The sequence below is a fragment of the Coenobita brevimanus genome, chromosome 71, assembly GCF_032717465.1.
Source record: "Coenobita brevimanus isolate Jiangsu-jjx chromosome 71, ASM3271746v2, whole genome shotgun sequence".
NCBI lineage: Eukaryota > Metazoa > Arthropoda > Malacostraca > Decapoda > Coenobitidae > Coenobita > Coenobita brevimanus.
In genome coordinates, this window is record NC_137024.1 from 32,123,904 (window position 1) to 32,147,365 (window position 23,462).

Genomic DNA, 23,462 nt, shown 5'->3' on the forward strand with positions numbered 1-23,462 from the left:
TTCTGCATCCGAACTCAGAATACACAGATAGGCCTACACACAAATATCAGGCTACGCACTAATGTTTGATCTGTCACGTCAGTATATTTCTTTCATGAGCCAGCCCTTGACATCATCACTTTAAAGCTTGTTATCTGACACCACTATACAAGGTGTAATGCAGCATTATCTACCGAATAGGAAGTCCTTTCTATCATGCCCTGAATGAAAGAAAATGGATAAATAATGTGACCACCGCTTCGCACTTCATTCTCCATCCCCTACCTGCCTTCCCTCCCCTCCCTCACACCATCCCTGCACCATTGCTCATCCCTTCACCTGCCTTCCCTTCTATTTGTGGCCCTTCCCTCTCAGCCCCTCTTACTCCACTGTGACTTCTTCAGATAATGGAGCCAGCCCGAGGCCCCCCCCCCCCCCCCCCGACTCTGGGCACAGGCTTCACAGCCTGCACTCAAGGCCCAGTGTCCTCCTACATACCATGCACCTCTATATGTCACCACTTTGGCGTTAACACCCACCATCCATATTGAATAAATGCTAGGGCTGTCTCATACAGGACTGATGTATTGGTACTAACGGAGGTATTTTTACTACATGTCGGCGGGTCTTCTGGTAGATCGGTAAAGTCTGCTTTTTCTTTTTATGAAACTCAAATCCTTAAACTGTTCCCTGCCCCAGTGGGGATTTGAACCTGGGTCCGGTAGGACTGCAGGCCACCTCTCTACCGACTGAGCCACTGTCTCCCCCAACTGAAGGATAGGTGATTATGACAACAACTGTACATAGTGTACTACATCAGAATACTCTCTCTCTCTCTTTCTCTCGCTCACACACACACACACACACACACACACACACACACACACACACAAATTATAAACAAAGGTCACACACCTATGTAAACACTCACTCAGGCTGGTAAGCATATATGATTGTGCTTGACAGGGGTAGTAGTAGTAGGGGTCTTGGATCGAGCCATGGTGATGCTGTAGTATTCCACGTGGTCAAACAGAAATTCAGACTGATGAAAAGGCAACCAATTAGCAGGACGGAGTGCATGAGTGTTGCAGAGGTAGCTCAATCAGTATGTCTGGCACCGCTCGGTTTGAATTGTTGAAATGGTGGAGATAACCATGTTGAACAATCAAAAGGGGTACCGGTAAACAGTGGGGCACCAATTTTCGCGCCTAATTGGGTCCAAAAATAATGCGCGAAAGTGGAATTAGCGAAAGTTGGGGCATTGTCTTTATGGCAAAAAGGCTAATTGGTTCCCGGTTATCCTAAAGTAACATCAGATTTTCATTTTCACTTGCAATACAGTACATCAAATCACTATTGTACATTGCATTGTGAGATACAAACAATAAAAACTGTACAGTACACATTATATGAGGAGAAACATACCACAGAGACCAGGTTGAGGTGTTTAATGGATGTTGGGGGTAAGTATCCGAGGCACATGGCGGGCTTATTTAGCCACGCCAGACGTATTGGCGCCACCTCTTGCTGCCTCGCTACCACTCTCTCTCTCTGCCTCCTCAGATGCAACTTGATGCAACACTTCCACTCTGTGCTGAATTTCCCTTTGTGTTAGGTTCTCTTGAACAAATCCATCGAAATCTTCATCCAGGTTAAGCTCCTCTATGGCACTGTCAGCAGGGATAGCACCATGGTCGGCTGCCCCCTCGGCTTCCAATGGTACTTCCACCTCCGTTATTTCCTTAGTCTTCTGCAGGTAGCGTGTGATAAGAGCCTGCTGCCCTTCATGGATGCGTTTATTGAACACTTCACCAATCAGACTTAGTGCTGATTGAAAGCAAGCAATAATTTTCCCCACACTACCAGGTATAGTAGAGGCCATTGAACCGTGAGAATCCAACACAGTGGAGCTAGCACGTTCGTACACAATGGCGGGAATGGGTGGACAGAGTGTTGACATGATGTCATTCAAGATGGCAGTGGGTTGCGGGCGGGCGGTGCAGGAAATTCAAAGTTCAAAATATTGTCCCAAACCCAAAATTTGTGTGCGAAAATCGATTTTTTTCAAGCGAAAGTGGAAGTTAGGGAATATTTGGTGCATGCCGCGAAAGTGGATTCCGCGAATCCTGCTGTAGCGAAAGTTGGTGCCCCACTGTAGGTTTATAAATGTCGAAACAACGAGTTGTCAAATAATGATTGGTCGAAAAAAGAGGACTTGGGATAAAGTATTGTATTTTGTTTAATTTTTATCATTATCTCATGGTAAAGTTTTTAGACGAGAGGGTCAAATAAAGTATGACGAATAAATCCATTGAAAAAAAGGCATCCTCTTCATCGGTAAAGTGTGTGGTACCCCTACGGTTTCCTACTTAACGTATCGACTGTAACTACTACGAGCTTGCAACATCTTACAGTATCTTGGCAATTCCATTCTGTTAAGTGTTATTTATAAAAAAAGAGAAAAATAAAGTAAAGAAATAAATCATTAGTGAACTGATGATTTGGAATGTAGTGTTGTACAGTTGAATTATCATGATTCCCATGCTCACAGTTACTGTATGCAAACGACCGCGGCCCACCAATTTATTCCTTACCTGACTGCAGTCACTCCACCCCTCACTCGCCACTCAGCTGTTTTGCAGTTAATACAGTATATATGTATGAACTGCATGGAAAAAAACTAAATAAATAAATCTTGAGTATATACTGGTGAACTGATGATTATAAACGAGGTGTTGTACAGCAGAATTAACATGACCCCTTTGCTTAAAGTTATGTACAGGGTCGCGGCCCGCCAATTAATTCCTTGCCTGACAAGACCACCACCAAGACATAAAGTAACTTGGTGGTGGGATGAGGGTGTAGAAGCTGCAGTTAAGAAGAAAAGAAGGTTTTTCCGGGAATGGAAGAAGGGTGGTAGCAAGGAGGAATACTTGGCTGCCAAGCGTAGGGCTAGAAGAGACGTACACAGGGCGAGGTCTGGGTCAGAAACTTTTACTTGATAACCTAAATCATGGGGAAAGGAAAAATATGATATTTAAGGTGGCAAATTAGATGAAGAGGAATAATTGGGATATTACAGGTGAGCAGTGTGTGAAGAATGATGAAGGAAGGGTAGTGGTGAACAGTGAGGATATTAAAGATGCATGGAGGGAGCATTATAGCTGGTTGTTGAATAAGGAGTTTGCCTTGGACAGGGAAGGTTTGGAGCCAGCAGATCCAGTGTTTGGCCCTTGGCCTTTGATTGATGCTGCAACTGTGAGTGAGGCAATAGGCAGGATGAAAGTGGGGAAGGCAGCAGGTGTGTCTGGGTTGACTGCCAAAATGTTGAAGGCCTCAGGAGATATAGGGGTGAGGTTAGTCACTGACCTGATAAATAGGATTATTTATGAATGTGTTGTCCCACATGATTGGCTGAAGAGTGTAATTGTAAATGTGTATAAAAGGAAGGGTGATGCCCTGGAAAGAGGAAATTATAGAGGTATAAAGCTTTTAGATCAGATAATGAAGGTAATGGAGAGAGTTTTAGAAGGTATGATTAGAGAAAGAGTGAATATTAATGAGATGCAGTTTGGGTTTATGCCAGGTAGGGGGACCACTGATGCCATATTCACTGTTTGACAGCTTCAGGAAAAATATATAGGTTGGAGAAGGGATCTGTATTTTGTTTTTGTTGATTTGGAAAAAGCCTTTGACAGAGTCCCTAGAGAGGTGGTGAAGTGGGCAATGAGAAAGCTTGGCTTGGAGGAGTGGCTGGTTAGGGTGGTTATGGCTATGTATGTGGGTGCTCACACCCAGGTAAGAGTGAATGGAGATTTGAGTGATGAGTTTTCTGTGAATGTTGGTGTGCATCAGGGGTCAGTTTTGAGTCCCATGTTGTTTCTCATGGTACTTGAAGCCCTCTCACGTGACTTTAGAAACGGACTCCCATGGGAGATGATGTATGCTGATGATTTGGTGTTGATTGCAGAGAACAAAAGGGAGGCGGAGGAAAGGTTTAGGAAGTGGAAAAATGGTATGGAGCACAAGGGCTTAAGGGTAAATGCAAATAAAACAAAAGCGATGATGTCTAGGGTTGGTGGCAGTACTGTCAAAGACAAGGGAGAGTAGCCATGTGCAGTTTGCCACAAGGGCGTGGGAAGTAATTCTATCTTGCGCAGTGTTTGTGATAAATGGGTGCACAAGAATTGTAGTGGTATCAGAGGTAGACTGCAAGATAATGCTGATTTTATGTGTACGGCGTGTCGGGGAGAGCAGGTGGAGATTGTCAGGCGTGAAAGGATTGAACTTGCTGGTGAATCTTTTGAGTGTGTGGAAGAGGTTTGTTATTTGGGAGACATGTTGTGTGCTGGAGGTGGGGCTGGAGCTAGCTCTGTGGCTAAGGTGAGAAGTGGTTGGAAGAAGTTCAGGGAGCTCTTGCCTCTTCTGACATTGAGAGGGCTCTCCCTACATGCTAAGGGGTCTTTGTATGCAGCATGTGTTAGGAGTGTAATGTTGTATCGTAGTGAGACCTGGGCAGTAAAGGAGGAGGATATTTGCCGGCTCAGACGTACAGAAATGACAATGATTAGGTGGATGTGTAGTGCGTCCCTGCGTGCAAGGTCCGGGGGGGAAGGGTTTTACAATGGAAGAGTTGAGAGGTCGGCTGGGACTGGAATGTATTGGTGTTGTGATGAGGAGAGGTAGATTGAGATGGTTTGAACATGTGGAGAGGATGGGGGATAATAATTGGGTGAGGAAGGTGAGAAGTGTTAATACTGGGGGTGGGGTTATGAGGGGTAGACCGAGAAAGACATGGGACGAGGTCATTATGTGTGACCTTAGGGTTAAGAGACTGAACAGGGAGGCTGCAATGGATCGTGCAGCGTGGAAAGCCGCCATTAGGCGACCAAGGCCGACGCTTGCAAGCATGTTGGAGCCTTTAAAAATGAAACAATGAATCGAAACGACGGTCGTACTCCACCCCACAATCCCACTCAGCTGGTTTGCAGTTATTACTGTAAATACGTACTAACTGAGTAAAGTAATTATATCCAACAATGCAAACCTTCATTTCTATTAGCCAGAATTTATCTTCTCTGCCAGTGCAAATGCATTCAAGATGATGTATAAATTCATCTTAGAATGCATTTGAGGAGGAAATTGGTGGGCCGTGGACGTACACAACTAGGCATGGGAGTTGTGATAATTCTACTGTACAACACTTCTTTCTAAATCATCAGTTCACCAATAAATGCTCCAAATTTATTTCTTTAGTTTATTTTTCCATGTTTTATGAATAACAAATAATATTTAACAAAATGAACTTATCGTGGTGGTAGGTGGTGGCGACCATCATCCACTCACCTGATGTAGTGCTGCCTACTTCTTCCTTAGCCTTTATCATTCTTTTTCTGTGCCTGCCCTCCTCTCTTCCTATATCTCTCATCTTTCCTGTCACTTCTTATTGCTCTTCTTCCCTTTACAGGTGGCTTGACATTGAGTGACAAGCCGAATGGTTTCCTGTAAGCCAAGAAACCATTTACAACGCTGGGTGGTAACCATATAACCAACCCATACGTGCTCCCTACGTGTCAACAAGTGGGTTGGTGGAGGGTTAGTGCCCCTCTAAAACCAATAAATCAAAGTCAAATGGCCACCCCTTACGGAATTATGGCATTTAGCAATAGATAGATAGATAGATAGAACTTATCATGTGCAGTGCGCACTCCTGCAAGACACTGCAATCAAGTGTGTTACATCTATGGTGTGTGTTTAAGAGGAGGCAATGTATCAAATGGAACATTTTTGTGTGGCACTGGATACGAGTGGTATTGTATACAGTCAGACCCCTACTTACAAAGGACTGACTTATGAAAAACCTGCAGATACGAAAAAAAGTGTGTGTGGGGGGGGGGGTCAGTCACAGCAAGGAAGGCTGGGGTCAGGTGAACACGCTGACAAGGAGGTGAGGTGATAATTGCAGTTCAGGGAAGGGTAAGGGGTAAGTGGAGGAGTGGAGACAACAATCTGGGTGGAGAGAGAGAGAGAGAGAGAGAGAGAGAGAGAGGAGAGAGAGAGAGAGAGAGAGAGAGAGAGAGAGAGAGAGAGAGAGAGAGAGAGAGAGAGAGAGAGAGAGAGAGAGCATAGAAGGTATGCAGCAAAAAGGCGATGGGGTAGATGGAAAGAATTTGTGATCTCAGTAATTATGGGATTAGGGTTGGGTTGGAGAGAGAGAGAGAGAGAGAGAGAGAGAGAGAGAGAGAGAGAGAGAGAGAGAGAGAGAGAGAGAAAGAGAGAGAGAGAGAGGAACAGGAATGAGATGGACTTATGAAAAAAAAAAAAAAATTACAAAAGACCTTTACAAACCAGACAGAGAGAGAGAGAGAGAAACATGAGACGGACTTACAAAAAAAAAAAAAAGACTTATGAAAGACCTTTAAGAACCAATTTATTTTCTTAAGTTGGGCACTGCCTGTATACTGCAATGATATGGCCTACATATACTAGTATATAGCAGATGTCTGGGAAAAATAAGTAACTGGGGAGGTAAATTCCCCAAGCTTCCCAGTTAACTGGGATTGTACAGTCGGCCTATGAAGTGATGGCAGAGTATCCAGAACTTTTTGGTCAGCGATAATGCACACACTCTTCCCTATATCTTTACAAAGTGAAACCTATTATGTAAAATTGTTACAGAAAACAATAAGTAAATGCAAAAGTACCATTATATTTCAAAATTGTAGGAATCAGTTTGTTAGTTATGATAACAGGAAATCCTAAACGGAACTAATTGAAATTTCGGAACTATCGCTCAGGGACAGTCAGGAATAATTTGCAGAGTTCATATCTAATATGTTAACAGACAATAATAATTTAGCACCATATTACTCAAAAGAAATGCGCTTTAATAATCAATTGAAATAAGTCATTATTATTTATAAAATAGTTCTCGTTACAATACTTAGGAATAATTTAAAGTCATTTATTTCCGTTTTTGTTGTCTTCATAGACAACGAAAGAAAGCAGGAATGCAGCTTAAGTTAGTAGGCTATTTTAAATGGTTCGATCAACATGCATGGAAAGAAGCAAACTTTTACTCAAAGACATGCAGTTATTACACTGCATTTGGCCAGTTTTTCATTAAGAAAATTCTCTTGAAGTTTTAATATAAGCCAAGGGACTATCAATGGATGAAAAGTAAGGAAAACCTCGAAAATCTGCCAAGAGTCGGAGCTCCTTGGAGAACGACAAACTTGTGTCATAGCCTAGTATCCTCAGTGTCTAAACAACTGGCTTGAGAAATAAAATGCAAATGTTCATAAACAAGCCACTGAGTTCAACACTTTCTGATCAGCATTTTCAGTTAAGCAGGTCACAGAGGTTTATTTTAAAAGAAGGATGCCAGAGATAGAGAAAAAAGTATGTGCTTCTGCACTGCAAGAGTATAAACTTATGCTTTCGTTCTCTTCACTGCCTAGTGTATGAGAAAAGAGTAAAACCTGTCATATATTCTTCATCCATCCATCCATCATCCAATCCTACGTTGCCCCATGAGGAGCGTAGGAGCCCGGGGCTAGGCAGTTGGTCCTGACATTTAAGATGAGAGTGACCAACCTCACTCATCCCTGAGTGGCATTATGTGAGCAATAAACCCCAACCACCTCTTGGATATAAACCTTCACCGGCTCAATCCGATTGGAGCACAATAATTACCTACTAAACCACCAGGCGCCAAAATTTGGTTATATGGTTAACACCCAGCGTAGTAAATGGTTTCCTGGTGTACAGGATACCATTTGGCTTGTCACTCAGTGTAGAGTCACCCACGGGCAGAAGGAAGAGGAAAGAATGAAGGAATGAAAGACAGAAGAGGGAGTGTAAAGTCACCCGCAGGCAGAAAGGTGAGGAAAGAATGAAGGAAAGAAAAACAGAAGAAGATGGAAGGAAAGAAGGATGGAGGAGAGGACAGGGCAGACACCCGAAAGCAGCACTACATTGAGTGAGTGGATGGTGAGCACCCCCACCTACCACAAATTCTTGCCGTGGCAGGATATCTCTCAAAAACAACCCCAGGTCTCCCATACCTTTGACACTGATCAATGCATAAAACACTGAGGAAGAAATTGGTGGGCCGAGGCCATACACAACTAAGCTGCATGAATACTGTGAGGAGAAGTGCATGATCAGGGATTTGGCACTCCTTTTTAACATGACAGCGCCCAGATTGACTCTGTCAGATACATTTACGTGAAGCTACAGAACATGATGATTGCTTTTGGAGTATCCGATTGAGCCAGGATTCCGGGGACTTGAATGATGAGTGAATGGAGGCATGGCCAATTGGATTGGGCAAATTTAGGCTGTCTGGACATTGTTACTCCTCACCCTGCCCTAGGGTGGGAAAGGAGGTCTGGATGATGATGATGATGATGTTGATGACAACAGAAGTGTGACAGTGTCTCAGATTGTGGACACTGAGCATTAGTCATGGCTCAGTGGAATCCATCCTTCACAAATATTTGGCTATAAGCAAAGTGTGTGCTTGTTAGGTACTGAGACTGCTGACTCATGAAATGAAGTGAAATCATAAGCAATGTTCAGAGGAGAATCTCATGCTGATGAACTGGGACAACGAAAAATTTAAGCAATGGTCCGTAACTAGAGATGATACAGTACATGGATTCATTAATATGACCCTTAGTCCAAGCAGCAATCAAAACAATGGAAGCACACCCATTCTTCAACAACAAAGAAATTCAAGGTTCAACCCAGTGACGGAAAGATCGTGTGCACCATTTTACATGACAGAAGAGTGATTCACATCGACTACATGCCACACAAAACTGTCCCTGCAGGTCAAAGTTATGCGGATTTACTTCAACGTTTGCGATAGTTAATTTGTAAAAAATGAGGTAGAAAGTTGTCGAAGATCCCCTTGTTCCTTCATGACAATGCTCCTCCCAACACATCACAGACTGCCAAGGTGGCTGTGCAGGACTGTGGATTTGAAGAGATGCTGCACCCGCCATATTCTCTAGACCTGACACCATATGACTTTCAAACTATTAAAAGGTTTGAAGGACCACCTCCATGGAACTCGCTTCATGGATGATAATGCCCTCAAGACAGCTTCAGAAGAATGGTTAAAAAAGCAAGATGATACCTTTTACACGGACAGCACTGAAAAGCTTCAGAAATGTTATAATGAGTGTCTAGAGGTTCATGGTGACTACAATGAAAAATAGTAATGATATACTGTCGTGTTTCCTTACACCCCAGGCCTAGAACTCCTTGATCCACCCTCAAATATATACATACTCTGACTGCTCCCGGATGCTTTTCTTCATCGGCTCAGTAAGAATACAGATTTTCTATTCTATTCTTACTGTCTCTGGATTATTTAGTTCTGAATGAGAGAAGTTTTCCCTAATGGAAGGGTTAATATAGTCTCTATTAATCCATTCAGAAGGAGATTTTTCCCCTCAAATAAATAAAAATGTCTGAAGACAGCATAAATAAACTCCAAGATAATGTCATCAGTTGGGAAGAGTTCGGCTTATGAAGGATCAGACTTCGTATTAAAAATTATTTCCATTAATTCTTGCACTGCTAAGAATTCTTTTAGTTGACTACTCCACAACAATCATATTTTACGAAGGAAAGACCTCACAAACTCAGAGGGTTAACCTCTACAGTATGAAGACACTTTCTCTAAGTGATTTTACATACTACCAGATTTTTTCTTTTCACCTAACAGAAAAATTCCCATGGGAATGGGGGGGAATGGCATTTGTTTCTAATTGCTTCATTATTAGACATCTCTCTGAAGCTATGTACACCTGTCTGGTGGTGGCAACGATGAAATGTAAGCATCACCATACCACAGCCATACTACCCAGCTTCCTCACCTGCAAGTTAGACAGTGGGTCGGCTGTTGATGCCCACCCCATCAGAGGATTTTCCCAGCGCTCTCGCTCATCAAAAGATAAGCACCATCTGAAATAAAAATACAGTAATAAGGTAGGTGGGGGCGCTCACCATCTACTTACTTGATGTAGTGCTTCTTTGGGTGTCTGACCTTTCCCCTCTTCTATCCTTTCTCTTCTGTCTTTCTTTTCTTCACTCTTTCCTCTTTCTTCTGCCTATGGATGCCTTTACACTCCCTCTTCTGTCTTTCCTTCCTTCACTCTTTCCTCTTCCTTCTGCCTATGGGTAACTCTACACTGAATGACAAGCCTCATGGTTTCCTGCATACCAGGAAACCATTTACAGTACTATGCTGGGTGGCAACCATATAACCAAATTAAGGCACCTGGTGGTTTGGTGGGTAATTAAGGTGCTCCAATCAGACTGAGCCTGTGTAGATTTATATCCAAGGGACGGTTGGGGTTTATTGCTCACATAATGCCACTCAGGGATGAGTGAGGCTGGTCATTCTCATCTTAAAGGTCAGGACCAATATGCCTAGCCCCAGGCTCCAACACTCCTCATGGGGCGACATAGGATTGGATGATAAATGAAAAAATGAAAATGATAACCATCCTAACTATTTTTTCATATTTCACTGTTTCACTTGAAAAAAAAATCATCATTCTATCTCTACTTCCTACCAACCCTTCCCTTCTATTCAAACTACCTAAAGACAAGTTTATTAACTCAAGAGACATGCCAAATGGTTTCCTGTACACTAGGAAGCCATCTACTGCACAGGGTGGTAACCATACAACCAAATTACGGCACCTGGTGGTTTAGTGAGTAATTAAGGCGCTCCAATTGGATTGAGCTTTTGTAGGTTTATATCCAAGGGGTGGTTGGGGTTTATTGTTCACGTAATGCCACTCGGGGATGAGTGAGGCTGGTCACTCTCATCTTAAATGTCTGGACCAACTTGCCTTGCCCCAGGCTCCTATGCTTTCAAAGGGGCAACACAGGATTGGATGATGGATGGATGGATGGATGATTTTTTTTTTTTTTTTTTACTGGAGGGATTACATATGGCTTTCATTAACTCCCCTCACTACACCAATGGTCTTCTCAACATGATAAAAATATCCATTAACAGTAAAAATAAACAAAAAAATTAAAAAACAGGCCAAAAGGTTAAAAATGTGGTGGAAAGCATCCCAAACTTGGAGAAGGAAGGCATAACATAAAAACTAAATCCCATATAAAAGATGTGCTTCAGTCCTACACTATCTCATGCTTCCCCAAAGCTGAATAAAACAGTCCCACACTGGCATAAATACAAAAATAAAAACCATATATCATTCTGAAAGGGTTAAAAACAATTTTCTCTAATCCAGTGGTTCTCAACCTGGGAGCTGCAAGGACCCACAAGGAAACCAGAGAGAGAGAGAGAGAGAGAGAGAGAGAGAGAGAGTGTGTGTGTGTGTGTGTGTGTGTGTGTGTGTGTGTGTGTGTGTGTGTGTGTGTGTGTGTGTGTGTGTGTGTGTGTGTGTGTTCTTACCTAATTGTATCTTTACAGGAATGAGTCAAGCTCGTACTGTCCCGCGTCTTAAACCATTTTTATCGTACATATCCTTGAATTTATAAATTATTTTGGCACACACTATTTCATTCGGTAGTGCATTCCACTGATTAAGTGCTCTATTCGGGAAACTAAATTTCCTTACATCTTTATTGCCTCACTTTTTATGCATTTTTTTGCAGTGTCCTCTTGCTGATGCATCCCCATATGTTATGTAATCATTTATGTGTACTTTCTCCTTCCCTGATATGCATTTGTATAGCATAATCATGTCTCCTCTTTTCCTTCTCTCCTGTAGTGTAGGTAGTTCAGTTTGTTTAGTCTTTCTTCGTAGCTTAGATCCCTTAAGCTTGGTACCCATCTTATAGCGGCCCTTTGAACTTTTTCAATCTTATCTATGTGTTTTTTGGATGAGGACTCCAGACTACTGATGCACACTCCAGGGTTGGTCTGATGATGTTATTATCCTCCTTAACATGTCTTCATTTATGTATGTGAATGCTATTCTCATATTTGCAAGCAGTGTATGCATGTTCTGTACCTTCTCACTGATGTGGTCAGCTGGAGATAGTCTGTTACTGATAATCATACCTAGGTTCTTCTCTTTTTCTGATATGTGTAGGGTTTTGCTTCCTTACTTATAATCCCAATCAGGTCTTTTTCCACTTTTACCAAACTTGAATACATGACACTTGTTCACATTGAATTTCATTTGCCATGTACTGCTCCTTTCATGAAGTTTATTTAATTCTTCTTGTAGCTCTTTACATGAGTCTGTGTTAGTAATTCTCCTTTGTATTTTTGCATCATCAGCAAACATATTTAGATAGCTTTCATTTCCAATGTTACTGTCTATATCATTTATATACACTAAAAACATAACTGGTGCCAGCACTGAGCTCTGTGGAACTCCGCTAGTCACTTCTCTCCATGATGGGTAATTTCCCCTTAGTACTGCTCTCATTTCCCCTTTTTTTGGTACAGTTTGCCTTGGATTCCTCCTTGATGGAACAGTTTCCATAAAAGTCTTTGGTGCAGTACTCTGTCAAATGCTTTCTTGAAATCTAAATTGATAATGTCCACTCATCTTTCTCTGTTCTGTAATGTTTCTGTTACTCTATCATCGTAGCTCAACAAATTGGTAACACATGCTTTTCCCTTTCTGAAACCAAATTGTCTTTCTGTTATATTGTGTTCTTCTGGATGATTTATCCAAACTTTTCTTGTCAGCTTTTCTAATACCTTGCTTACGACACTGGTTAGTGATACTGGTCGGTAGTTGAGTGGATTTTGTCTATTCCCTTTCTTGCATAAGGGAACAATGTTTGCTTTCTTCCAAATATCAGGTAGTTGACCTTGTCCCAAGGATTCCTTGAAAATTAAAAATAATGGTTTACTTAACTCCTTTGCACATTCATGTAGCACCCAACATGAAATTTCATCAGGACCATTTGCTTTTCCTTTGCCTAATTTACTTAGCTCCTCCTGTATTTCTTTTTTTGATATTTGTATATCTGGTAATATGTGTGGGCATGCATGTTCTATATAATCCCTCTCAAAATTATTTTCATCCATCCATCATCCAATCCTACATTGCCCCATGGGGAACGTAGGAGCCCGGGGATAGGCAGTTGGTCTCGACATTTAAGATGAGAGTGAATTTCTTATGTAAAAACTGATTGGAAATTCTTATTTAGTGCTTCACAAATATCCTTCTCTTGTGTGTAGGTGATCCCCTCATCTGTAATGGATTGTATTTTATCTTTTACTTTGGTTTTGCTTCAGATATAGCTGTAAAATAGCTTCGGTTTATCACTACTTTTATTTATGATGTTCTCCTTAAACTGTTTTTGAACTTCCCTCCTTATTCTTGTATAATCGTTTCTTGCCTGTTTATAGTTGTTATATGCCCTTTCACTATTGTGTCCTCTGTATCTATTCCACACCAAATCCCTTTTTCCTTTTGATTTTTTACATTCTGTATTAAACCATTTCTTTATTTTCTTTTCTGCTTCTTTGTGCTGTGGGATGTACCTCTGGACTCCTATGTCATAAAGTTCACAGAATTTTTTATATATAACTTTTAAATCTTGTCCTCTAAGCTCTTTTTCCCAATCTACTTCTAAGAAGTATTTCTTTATGTCATGATAGTTGCCCTTTTTGTAGTGAAGGCTCTTTTTGTAACTTTCATTACTGTTAACTATGTCATATGAAATCCTGAAGTTGTAACTTAATACTGCGTACTCACTTTTGCCGAATGGAAGGTGATACATTATATTGTCAGTATCATTTTCTTGCTTAGTAAATATAAGATCTAGTACTGATGGTATGTCACATCCTCTTTTTCTGGTGCTTTCTTTTACATGCTGTGTTAGGAAAAACTCCTGCACAAGGTCCAGGAGCTTTAGTTCCCAACAGCTTTCCTGGCTTTTTATATCTAGAGTATTCCAGTTTATATCTGTATTGAAATCACCAGTTAGTATAATGTGTGTGTGTGTGTTCTTACCTAATTGTATCTTTACAGGAATGGGTCAAGCTTGTACTGTCCCATGTCTAAAATCATTTTCACCATACATCTTAAATTTATGAATTGTTTTGGCACACACTATTTCTTTCGGTAGTGCATTCCACTGATCAATTGCCTTATTTGGGAAACTAAATTTCCTTACGTCTTTATCGCCTCTCTTTTTATGCAGTTTTTAGCAATATCCTTTTGCTGATGCTTCCCCACAGGTTATATTATTCATTTATGTCTATTTTATCCTTTCCTGATATGCATTTATACAGCATAATCATGTCTCCTCTTTCCTTCTCTCCTGTAGTGTTGGCATATTCAGTTTTTCTAGTCTTTCTTCATAGCTTAGATCCCTTAAGCTTGGTACTCATCTTGTAGTGGCCCTTTGAACTTTTTCAATCTTACCTATGTGTTTCTTGAGATGAGGATTCCAGATTACTGATGCATACTCCAGGGTTGGTCTGATGAAAGATGTTATTATCTTTCTCAGCATGTCTTCACTGATGTATGTGAATGCTATTTTCATATTTGCAAGCAGTGTATACATGTTCCATACCTGCTCACTTATGTGGTCAGCCGGAGATAGTCTGTTAATGATAATCACAACTAAGTCCTTCTCTCTTTCTGATATGTGTAGGGTTTTACTTCCTAACTTATAATTCCAATCTGGTCTTTTCCCACTTTTACCAAACTTGATTACCTGACACTTGTCCACACTGAATTCCATTTGTCATGTACTGCTCCTTTCATGAAGTTTATATAATTCTTCTTGTAGCTCTTTACAAGAGTCTGTATTGTAATTCTCCTTTGTATTTTTGCAACATCAGCAAACATACTAGCTTTCATTTCCACTGCTGCTATCTATGTCATTTATACTGTATATACTAAAAACATAATTGGTGCCAGCACTGAGCCCTGTGGAACTCCGCTAGTCACTTCCCTCCATGATGAGTAATTTCCCCTTTGTACTGCTCTCATTTCCCTTTTTCTGAGAAAATCTTGCATCCAAGAATTCAGTTTCCCTTAGACTCCTCTTTGATGGTACAGTTTCCATAAAAGTCTTTGGTGTGGTACTCTGTCAAATGCTTTCTTGAAATACAGATAGATACTGTCCACCCATCCTTCTCTTTTCTGTAATGTTTCTGCTACTGTGTCATAGTAGCTTAACAGATTAGTAACACATGATTTTCCCTTTCTGAAACCAAGTTACCTTTCTGTTATAATTTTGTGTTCTTCTAGATGGTTTACCCAAACTTTTCTTATCAGCTTTTCCAGTATCTTACTTAAAACACTGGTTAGTGATACTAGTCGGTAGTTAAGTGGATTTTGTCTATTCCCTTTCTTGAATAGGGGAACAATGTTTGCTTTCTTCCAAATGTCAGGATGTTTACTTTGACCTAAGGATTCCTTAACCCCTTAACCACGGGGCGTCACTTTTGTGACGCTTGGGAGCAAGGGATCATACCACGGGGCGTCACTTTTGCGATTCTGTGTTATTTTGAATTCATCCAGGCTTTCAAGTGGTAGCTTGTATCATCTATCAGTACTGCCAATGTCCAACACTAGTCAGCACTCCTGATCTCATCTGTATTCCCATCCATTGTTGACAATTTAGCCATTTCTCCCCATTCTTGACTCCCCTCCCTACCTTCCCTCCATTACCCTCTCCTCTCACCTGCCCAGCCGTGCTACGCTAAGTAAATCTTCCCTGGAATTTTCCACTGATTTCATTCATTGAAATAAGCCCTATGCCCTATTCTTATACCAAATAATATATACCAAAAAGAAATAAGGTAAGTGAGATTGCCATACACCTGGAATTGGCTAATTATCACCTGACAACACCTCACGTGCACTCATTCGCTAATTTTTGCTGTTTATTTCCCCTTGAAATATGCCGTATAATCTATTCTCGTACTAAAAATATATATAAGGAGGCCCAGCCGTGCTACGCTAAGTAAATCTTCCCTGGAATTTTCCACTGATTTCATTCATTGAAATAAGCCCTATGCCCTATTCTTATACCAAATAATATATACCAAAAAGAAATAAGGTAAGTGAGATTGCCATACACCTGGAATTGGCTAATTATCACCTGACAACACCTCACGTGCACTCATTCGCTAATTTTTGCTGTTTATTTCCCCTTGAAATATGCCATATAATCTATTCTCGTACTAAAAATATATATAAGGAGGGAAGGGAGAAGCCTAAGTGATATTTATATTCACCTGGAACTACCCAATTTATAATGTATTGTCTAGATTTCCTGCCAATCATTTCACTGCTATATATTAGCAGCTGTCAAGAGGCTGACGTTGGCAGTAATGCATTTCCCTAGGTAGGCCACTCCGGCCCACCCCTATCAGTTCACTGTCATCTTCCAAGGTGAAGGTATGTCTGTTTGCTCCTGCTAACTTCTGCCGCTTTTTACCCCCATGCAAAGGGCCCTGTGACCTTTACCCCCTACTAAACCTCGTGTGGAAAGAGGTAAAGGGCTGACAATTGAAAGAGAGTGACTACGATCTTTCTGTTGAGTAAAACAGTGCAAGTGGAATTGTAAATAATGTGTAAACAGCAAGTGAATGCAATGAATGTAAATATAAGTGAAAAGTGGAAAATAGTTTTATAAGTTACTTCAAGTGACAGTGCATAACACAGTGTAAATAAAATAGAAATGTAATTAAATAGAGAATGTAAATAGAAATGTAAATGAGTAGTATTATAAGAATACGAGTATAAATACTAGGAGTAATGAAAGTGAGTTTCACTCTAGCATGCATGAATACTATGAGTTATGAGAGTGAAGGTGAAAGTGACATTCACTCTCAATGCTAGTATACAGGACGAGAAAGTGAATGCTACGTATTTTACTGAAAGAAATTGAATGCCTACAGTGACAATAAATTACTATTACTGAAGGAAACTTATGGATAAAGACTGTAGATATATATAAGTGTTAAATAGTAATAGAAATATAAACTGTGAGTGTTTTTATGAATAATAAATGACAACACCAGCGGCAAACTACCGCAAGTGGGAAGGTCATATGCCCTCGTAATTTTCATTGCTTTCACAGTGTTTTTTTTTTTTTTTTGGAATATGGATTCCAAACTATTTGAGAATCATAGAATAGTGTTTCTAGTGATAATATCAGGCTGTGGTAATCATATTACGGGTTGTCGGGAAGTGTAAACTGGAGACTTCGTTACCCAACTTCAGAGGTCTCCACAAGTCCTACGGTACTCGATGAAGGCTCAACAAACACCCCAGGAGAAAGCTGAAGGTATGTGCCATAAGCATATGTGATTTTAATATTCTAGGACTAATAACTGATTTTTGGCAAATATTTTTAGAGAGTCTGTCGGAGCGCAAATATGCCCGTGGGTGCCGCAAGAAAACGCAAATCAAGCCCGCAGTTAAAGGGTTAAAAATTGAATACAATGGTGTGCTTAGCTCTTCTGCACATTCATGTAGCACCCAACCTGAAATTCCGTCAGGACCAAATGCTTTTCCTATGTCCAATTTACGTAACTCTTCCCGTACTTCTTTTTCTGATATTTGTACATCTGGTAATATGTGTGGGCATGCACATTCCACATCATCTCTCTCAAAATTTCTTTCTTTTGTAAAAACTGATTGAAAGATTTTATTTTGTGCTTCAAAAATATCTTTCTCTTGTGTATTGATGATCCCCTCATCCATAATGGACTGTATTTTATCATTAACCCCTCTGTGGCCGAAGATCCGGAATTTTCCGTGCACCCCAGGCCGATGCCGGGGCCATTTTTTGAAGTTTCGAAAATTGATTTTTTTTTCTTGCCATACTGAAGAGAAAGTTCAGATGCACCTAACAGTGCAAATCCCAGCTTCCCAGATGCATTTTGTGGCTTGCAATGAAGCGCAGAAATTGCAGAAATATCGGCAACCGATATCGCCGCCCAGGGGACTGCCGCATCGCAACTGGGCAGGTGTTGTTATTTTTTTTTACCTCCCAAAACAATGTGAATGGTGCTGAAATGTTGTGCATATATGAGATATGATGATATCGAATGATTTCAGTACATAATGTTAGGAATGGCTGGAAAAATAAAATGTTATGAATACATATCACCTTTTTTATATATGTTTATGGTAGTTTCGAGTTATTTTTTATGTTATCGTTGTGCCCATGCTTGGAAATGAGAGCGAAACAGTTGAATTTTCAGTCCTAAATGAGAAAACTGCACGTCCTCCAAGGCTAGACTCTGCCACGGGAGAATAAAGTGGAGGGTCAGTCCGATTAGCAAAACGGAAGTTGAGTCGCAACTTCCAGCTCCCACACCATGAGCATGGCTAAAAATAGAATCGTAATGCAGTTTCAGAACTAAGAACATGTTCCGGAACATGTTCCGTAATAACATGTTCATCTTTCTCTATCATTTTACGTTCATCTTTATCATTTTACCATGTTATTTTCGCAATATATATTGCTGTCTCGTAAACAGGGTGGTTGTGTGTGTTTTGCAAGAGAGGAAAAAGATTGTATTTTCTGTCTGGGTCGAGATAATGGGTGTAACTAGGTGTGTTTAGGCATGGCCACGAGCAAAAAAATCGTACATCCACTCGTCACGACAGCAGGTGGTGAACAGACAGTTGATACGTGAGAGGGTGAAGTCAAGGTCAGTCTCATGTCCCAGATTTTCGTTCACTTCCCGAAAGTTTTCACAGTTTTCTACAAGTCGCATTGCATCAAATGATCCAAACCATTACAGCAAACCTGAGCAAAAAGGTAAAGATACCAAGACAAAAATGTATTTTTCTCTTATTATCATGTTTTTTTTTGTATGTGCCTGTATTACTTCATAATCGTAAACAGGTGGTTGTGTGTGTTTTGCAAGAGAGGACAAAGATGATTTGTTCTGCCTGGGTCGAGATAATGGGTGTCGTTGTGCTTGTTTAGGCATGGCCAGGAGCGAAAAAATTGAAAATCCACTCATCACAGCAGCAGGCTCTGAACTGCTTGATGGGGTGTATGGGAGTGTAGTGTAGGTCAGTGTGAAGATGTTCAGGACATTCATTCACTTCCCAAAAATTTTTGCAGTTTTTTACAGGCTGCACTAAAATGACGCCGGCGGCCATTTATTGGCCAAACGTCATTCAACGCCGGCAGCCACGGAGGGGTTAACTTTGGTTTTGTTTTGAATGTAGCCGTAAAAAAGCTTAGGTTGATCACTACTTTAATTACAATGTCCTCCGTAAACTGTCTCTGAGCCTCCCTCCTTATCTTCCGTAAACTGTCTCTGAGCCTCCCTCCTTATCTTTGTATAATCATTTCTTGCCTGTTTTTAGTTGTTATATGCCCTCTCACTATTGTGTCTTCTGTATCTATTCGACAGCAAGTCTATTTTTTCTTTTGCTTTTTTACATTCTGTATTAAACCATTTCTTTAATTTCATTTCTGCTGCTTTGTGCTGTGGGATGTAATTTTGGACTCCTATTTCATAAAGATCACAGAATTTTCTGTATATAATATTTAAATCTTGTTCTCTAAGTTCCTCTTCTCAATCTATTTCTAAGAAGTACTTCTTCAGGTCATGATAGTTGCCCTTTTTGTAATTTAGACTTTTTGTAGCTCTCATTGCTGGTAACGTCATATGCAATCCAGAAGTTACAATTTAACCCCTTCTTTTGGAAGAAGTTCAGGGAGCTCTTGCCTCTCCTGACATTGAGAGGACTCTCCCTAGGTGCCAAGGGGTCTTTGTATGCAGCATGTGTTAGGAGTGTAATGCTGTATGGTAGTGAGACCTGGGCAGTGAAGGAGGAAGATATTCGCAGGCTCAGACATACAGAAATGACAATGATTAGGTGGATGTGCAGTGCGTCCCTGCATCCAAGGCCTGGAGGGGCTGGGTTTATGATGGAAGAGTTGAGAGGTAGGATGGGACTGGAGTGTATTGGTGTTGTGATGAGGAGTGGTAGATTGAGATGCTTTGGACATGTGGAGAGGATGGGGGATGATAATTGGGTGAGGAAGGTGAGAAGTGTTAATATTGGGGGTGGGGTTATGAGGGGTAGACCGAGAAAGACATGGGACGAGGTCATTAAGTGTGACCTCAGGGTTAAGGGACTGAACAGGGAGGCTGCAATGGATCGTGCAGCATGGACAGCCACCATTAGGTGACCAAGGCCAACACATGCAAGCATGTTGGAGCCTTTAAAAATGAAAACGAAATTTACCGACCTCTCCCCCCAGTGTAAACAATACGTTTACCCCCCCATACTGACCTGATAGCTCTCCCTCCCGTAGTCTGAGGGGTAGTGTATATTTCTTGCCACGTCGAAACTATTCACTCTTTGTGATTTGTTTGTATACTGATGATCACATAACCCCAGCGTGATGTTGGTAATTAAAAAAAAAATTATAAAATAAATCACTAAGGTATATAAGTTTACATATCTTATGCTGAAGTACTGTTACCCACGTAACTACTGTACAAACTGGCTTGAAAAAAATGTCCTGCACAGATGGATGGCTTATTTATTTACCTTGTAAGCTGAGCATGAAGTGTGTGGACACACGTGATGGTGATGGCGACCTTGACCCACTTGTTGCAGAGAGTGCAGTGTCACTAAGCTCGCTACTAATTTCTTCCTCCTCCTCACTCACATCAACCTTGCTATCATTTTCAGGATCACAGTCATCTACTGACACATCAGACACTGCTGCATCATCATCTGATACATCTAAATAAGTATCCTCATGAGGAATAAACTCGTCACTATCGGAATCCGCCAGAGACGCCATAAGAGAAAAATATCCTGTACACCCCCTCTTGTGGTCAAGTTCGTGGAAACTGACTCTCTCAGGCAGGCCAAGGGGTGTAAATTTTGCCATATGTCAGCAGAAAATATAGTACGATATCTGTAGTAGAAATTATAAATAAAATAATGATTGGTCTAAAAGAGGTTACATCACAGATGAGTGAGCAAGCCATTGGTGCCACCACAACTCAGTCGTGACGTATCTTATGATGTCAGAATTCGTCAGAACTTCGTCACAGTCTGTTGTCAAAACACAGAGATGTTGCTAACACGAGGTCCTCAGAAACAGCCTTACCGGGCTATCCTGAGACCCATAAGCTGCCATTCATTAGAGGGTGTACCAGCGTACCACGGTAGCGGTTCCTGCGTCTCACGGGTGTTTACAGGCGATGTACAGAGGTACAGTTGAACACAGAAATTGGTACGACACTTCATATAGGGGCAACGCAGCCGGTCCATCCTTACTGCACGGCGAGTACATGTGTTTAGCTCCGCCCACCAGTTCACACAGTCGAGACTCTTTACGGGACAGTGTGAACCGAATCAAGACGTCTATTGAATATGTTCATATGAAGGGTGACAATCTGTACCTTATAATACGGGTGAAACATATTTAATGTTCGTGAAAAGGATTACATAACTTCTGCATAGACAGTAAGAGTTATTTAATTCCCGAGGAAATCTTATGCAACTACTGCGGTTAAGTAAAACAAAATGCAACTTTTATTTGTGACACTAATATTTCAACGTTGGGTCTGGTTAGTACTTGGATGGGTGACCGCCTGGGAACACCAGATGCTGTTGGCATCCCTACGTGTCGGGTGGGGTTGGTGGAGGATTGGTGCCCTTCCCTGTAAAACAATTAACTCTGAGCCCTTGGCCACCCCGTCTGGGATGCATGGCGTCTGGCAATGAATGAATGAATGATGAATATTTCGTCCATTCACCTCCATTCTCATTAACATCCCTCAGTTTGTCAGAATGGAATATACAAATTGCAGATCTGTTCAGGCCTATTTCTGCCGATTTCCCACTGTGTGTTGATGTGATCCACGAGTTGTTGGAGTGTTCGCTCGTGCATATTGTCCAGGTATTTACCAATTGAGCCCATTTATGTTCAATAACATTCATATCAGCTCCTTTGCTTGGTCAGTCAAGAAGTTGAATGTTACCTTGTTCCTGAAACCACTCTTGAACAAGATGAGCGGAGTGAATGTCATACATGAAAAACATATGGGTCCCTCTGGGAAAGGGTAATCTTTCTCCCTAAGAGAAGGCAAGAAAGAGGTTTGTAACAGCTCCACATATTTTGCTGCTGTAAATCGTCCCTCAATGCGGAAGACGTCCTGCTACCATGTAGAGACACCCAACCCCATACAATGCAGGTGGTGTGACCAGAACTGGCTACCTGAACGATGCTTGCAGGGTCGTATCTAAGTAAGAAACCATTTTTAATTATAAATAATAGGGAAACAGTAAATATTGTATATATATATATATATATATATATATATATATATATATATATATATATACAGAAACACACACATACACACAGTAAGGTAATACATGTGCCATGGGGTTTTGAATGTATAGGGAAGCTAGCATATCCAATTACATATGGTGAGAGAAACAGGCCATGATGCAAGAATGAGGACCAAATTTATGGAGACTACTTAATTAGAGTTATCTTACCGTGTTTTATTTCGCCGCCAAGAGTGAAGCTTGCCATGCATGATGGACGAAAAACATTTCTCTTCCGTGAACACAACCCGGCCCCAGAACTTCATGCCTTGCTCAGCATGACGTTTAGCAAACTCCATCCTTCCTGCCTGGTGTCACTCCATCAAGATCTCCTTCATCTCAGGAGTTCGGTGATGTATACCTGCATTATGAAGTCTGCGTCTGATGGTCATTGCTGAGACCTCCAGGTATAGGTTATAACGAATGGCCACCACGTTGGTTACAGGGTCTTCTACAGCCGCAGCGACAATAACATTGTCCTCCTCTGAAGAAGTTGCCTGAGGGGCACCCGACCTCGCTGTGATAAAACTATATAGAGTATACTGTATCCTTCATTGTGCAATTTGAACTTATTCCTGGAGTGATAACATATCGGTTTATTAAATTACGTATAGCGAGGCTGAAGTCATCTGGAATATTTACATCGTGATGTTTTAATAACTTAGTATCCCTTTTGCAAAAAGCATATTAAAGCCCAGTGAAGATACAATAATTATTGCAACTTCCAGTTAGGTTTTAACATTCTTAAACCACAATTCATAACATATCTACAGTGGCTTTAACGTGCCTTCAATTAAGCTAGTTTCGTATTTTTTTATAATTTATCATGTATGGTATGGTCTGTGTCTGTAGAAATTATAGGTATTGCCACATTAAAATATAAACATACTGGAGGAGAATACCTTGTTATCTCTGCACCACGAACAGCTTAAAAGTCAATTAACACCGCACGTAGGCAACTGCTCATCGTATGAGATGTTGACAGCAACTGCTTGTCCCAGTGACATTTTACCTGCTGTCAATCGGGCAAATTAGCATGAATTCGTAGGTATTCTCAACACGTTACCAGCAGTGGCTTTGGGATACACGCAGAAATAAAAGGAACTGACACCCGTGTCCTGCAATATAAACTCACCCAAGCCATTTAAGTTGCCACTTTCCTCCCACCTT

At 41.0% G+C, this 23,462-nt stretch overlaps 1 protein-coding gene across 1 annotated transcript in view; it reads right to left on the reverse strand.

Annotated features, from left to right (window-relative positions):
- Positions 1–23,462, reverse strand: part of ND-18 (NADH:ubiquinone oxidoreductase subunit 18) — a 98,331-nt gene that overhangs the window by 8,310 nt on the left and 66,559 nt on the right. The window contains exon 4 of the mRNA XM_080277773.1: positions 9,870–9,957. Coding sequence (XP_080133899.1) covers positions 9,870–9,957 — 88 coding nt within the window. The remainder of the gene's footprint in view (positions 1–9,869; positions 9,958–23,462) is intronic.